Raw genomic sequence first — 3,282 nt, forward strand, 5'->3', positions numbered from 1 at the left:
GCTATTTCTATAAGTAAAAAGTGCTATTTCCCAACACAATTTCCACCAAGCTATAAGAACTAGCTTGTTTGAGATTGTGTTTGAAAAATAGAGCTTTCAAGTCAAAAAATGTTTTTTTGGCAAAATAATACTTTTTTTTAAAAAAAAAATAAACTTTTTGAATATAAAACGCACTTTTAGACACCTTAAACGCAATCATAAACAGGCCTTGAGTCCACTATTTTCTATCAGTTTAAACTTTTAAGATAATTGATGATATAATATAGTATCAAAACAAAAATCCTAAGTTCTTAGTCATTCACCCTCATTTCAATTAAAAATTTTATATATTAAATTTTATTTATTAAAAAGAAATTTGAGCTCACAAATTAATGGAGAGTACTGCTAACCTATCATTTGTCAATCATTTAATACTAGTATAAAATTAAAATCATTATAATAATAATAATAATAATAATAATAAATTAAGAGCCCTACGGGCTACGCCACCCAAATAGTCGTCATACTTAAGTCAAGTATATACTTCTCAATGATGTGAAGCTTTAGGGGCATACCTAAAGCAACAGTGTCCCTATCTCATAAATGTGAAGATTCTCCTTTGAGGAACATTCAACACTCGAGTAACGATATATAGATATGACATTTTCGATGCAGCTTTGCAAGAAGAGCCCGTGGAATAGCCTTATTGTCAGTAGTAGAGGAGATGATGGCAAGATTTCTTCCTTATATTTGCTTTATTTTACTCATCTTGCTTCTTTGCATGGAAGCACAAGCTGGCCGTCTAGGGGCTACTCCTGATGACGAAGGTGAGGAGGTTTTTCTTTTTCTTTCTATACGTATTTATGTGAAAACTTTTCCTTGATACGTGGCTAAAGCTTTTTCTTCAGTTGTTATAGTTGTTCACTCAATTTTCGACATTTGAACGACAACAACAACAAAAAGTTCCCTAAAAAAGTTCGTGCAATTACGTTGCCTAATCGAGCTGGACTTGTTTATTAAATAAACCAAGCTCAAGTTGAGCTTATACAAGCCAAGCTTGAGCCATTCATGAGCAAATCGGTTCATATATATATATATATATATATATATATATACACAGCTCTATTTGAGAGATTTTCCCTTAAATGGAGGCAACATGCACTTTGTAAATGTTAAGAATATTATGTTATGGTTATTTACTTGTTATTTACTTCCTTAGGTATTATTAGTCTATTAAGTTTACATTTCCTTAGTCTATTAGGTTACTTGTCTCTCTATAAATAGAGACTTATGTATTCATTATCATTAATAACATATATACAATCATAATATAGGAGATGTAGTCCTATATGCTTCCGCTCTCTCTCTCTTCTCTCTCTCTTTCTTCCGCTTCTAATATATTATCCAATATATTTAACATGGTATTAGAGCCACTTTTTTGTGGCCTCCGATAAACGTCTTTAACGTTTTCCAGTGCTCCCTCCGGTGACCTCCCTTTTCCGTTCGTTTGCCCACCGCCAAGTAATCATCCGCTCAAAATCTCTTCCACGCCTTCATCGTAGCCTCATCTGAAAAAAATAATCCCAGATTCTAGCTTGCGAGGCACAAATCTACAGATTTGTGGAAGATCCGCCGCCATTCGCCCTCCAGCAACACCTCTGTCACGTCAGCACTTTCAACCCAATCCAAAACAGTCGCTCCGGTCAAGTGGGTTAGACCCAGATCCACGGATTTGGCAATTTGATCTGTCAACTCGACCAAGCAGGTTGACCCGGTCCAGTGGGTTAGACCCAGATCCACAGATCTGGCAATCTGATCCATCAACTTGACCAAGTGGGTCCATCAAAGGCATCTCCAACCCGATCCAAAACCGGGTTGAGGAGGGATATTGGAGTATTTGAGAAATCACTCGGATCCAAGATTTTCAATCCAACAGGTTAGAACCTAGTTCTGCTGCTGCCATCCTCTCACCCGGATCCAAGATTTTCAACCCAACGGGTTAGAACCGGGTTCTGCTACCGCCAGCCTCCGTGCACAGCCTCCAGCCGCCTTTTTCTTTCCCTTTTCTTCCACCCAAACTCAAGTTTACACATTGAGTTTGAGGGGATGTTAAGAATATTATGTTATGGTTATTTACTTGTTATTTATTTCTTTAGGTATTATTAGTCTACTAGGTTTACCTTTCCTTAGAAGAGATGTAGTCCTATATGCTTCTGCTCTCTCTCTTCTCTCTCTTTTTCTTCTGCTTCTAATATATTGTCCAATATATTTAACAGTAAAAGATCTTACCGAGAGAAATAGGAACAAAGCAAATTGCATTTAAGAGTGCCAAATACAATTAAGCTATATATATTTGTCTCTCTCACACACACACACACACGACATATATATATATATATATATATTCACATGGTTTTTTTATTTTATTTTAAAGGAACATATATAATCTATGGTTTTACTCTGGAAAACAATTTAAGAAAATATATCTTCAAACTTTCAAAATTTTTAAAGTATAAACTGAGAAGCGGAAGAGAAGAAGAAACTGATGACAAGCGAAAGGAAGAGAAGCAGGAAGAAGCACCGGAGAGAGGAGATAGACAACAGTAGCTGTCAAATTTTCTTAATTCATCGTAAGCTGTCAAATATATTAGAAAATAATGTTTAAATAGACTAATGAGCTCTAACCCTAACCCTAGTGGTACTTGAGCTAATTGTCCGCTAAAATAACATAAAGTCGAAATTAAAATAATACAACCCATCTGAAAAAAATAATAATAAAACCAAAATGCAAACTAATAAAAAGCTCAGTAATGAGTTCATAATAAGAGTTGTCAGGGGCGGACCCAGGCTTAGGGTTGTCCGCCCGCCCAAAATTTTACAAATTTTCATAAATATCCTTCAAACATACAAATTTTATAATTTGTCCCCCCAAAATATTATTTGTGTCCTTTTTTAATTATTATTTTTTTAGTTTTGCCCCCCAAAATAATATTTGTGTCCCTTTTAATTATTGGTTTTTAGTTTTGCTCCCCAAAAAAAAATAAGGGTTAAATACTAAATTAGTCCCTAGGGTTTCACAACTTTATTTTTTCCCCCCTGGGTTTTCATTTTTATCACAGGAGGTCCCTGTGGTTTTGATAAGTGACCAAATTAGTCAATCCGTTAGTTGACCGTTAGTTGACCGTTAAACTGGACACGTGGACCAATCAGACGTCGACACGTGGCACATATATTAATTTTTTTTTTAATTTTTTTTTAATTAAAAAAAATGTTTTTTTTTAAAAAAAAATTAAAAAAAATATA

The 3,282-nt window shown here is 34.6% G+C and overlaps 1 protein-coding gene across 1 annotated transcript in view; it reads left to right on the forward strand.

The window, feature by feature from the left end:
• Positions 1-703: 703 nt before the first annotated feature.
• Positions 704-3,282, forward strand: part of LOC132168627 (probable LRR receptor-like serine/threonine-protein kinase At1g07650) — a 15,730-nt gene continuing 13,151 nt past the window's right edge. The window contains exon 1 of the mRNA XM_059579629.1: positions 704-806. Within this exon, the coding sequence (XP_059435612.1) occupies positions 704-806 (103 nt within the window). The remainder of the gene's footprint in view (positions 807-3,282) is intronic.

The sequence above is a fragment of the Corylus avellana genome, chromosome ca2, assembly GCF_901000735.1.
Source record: "Corylus avellana chromosome ca2, CavTom2PMs-1.0".
Lineage (NCBI taxonomy): Eukaryota > Viridiplantae > Streptophyta > Magnoliopsida > Fagales > Betulaceae > Corylus > Corylus avellana.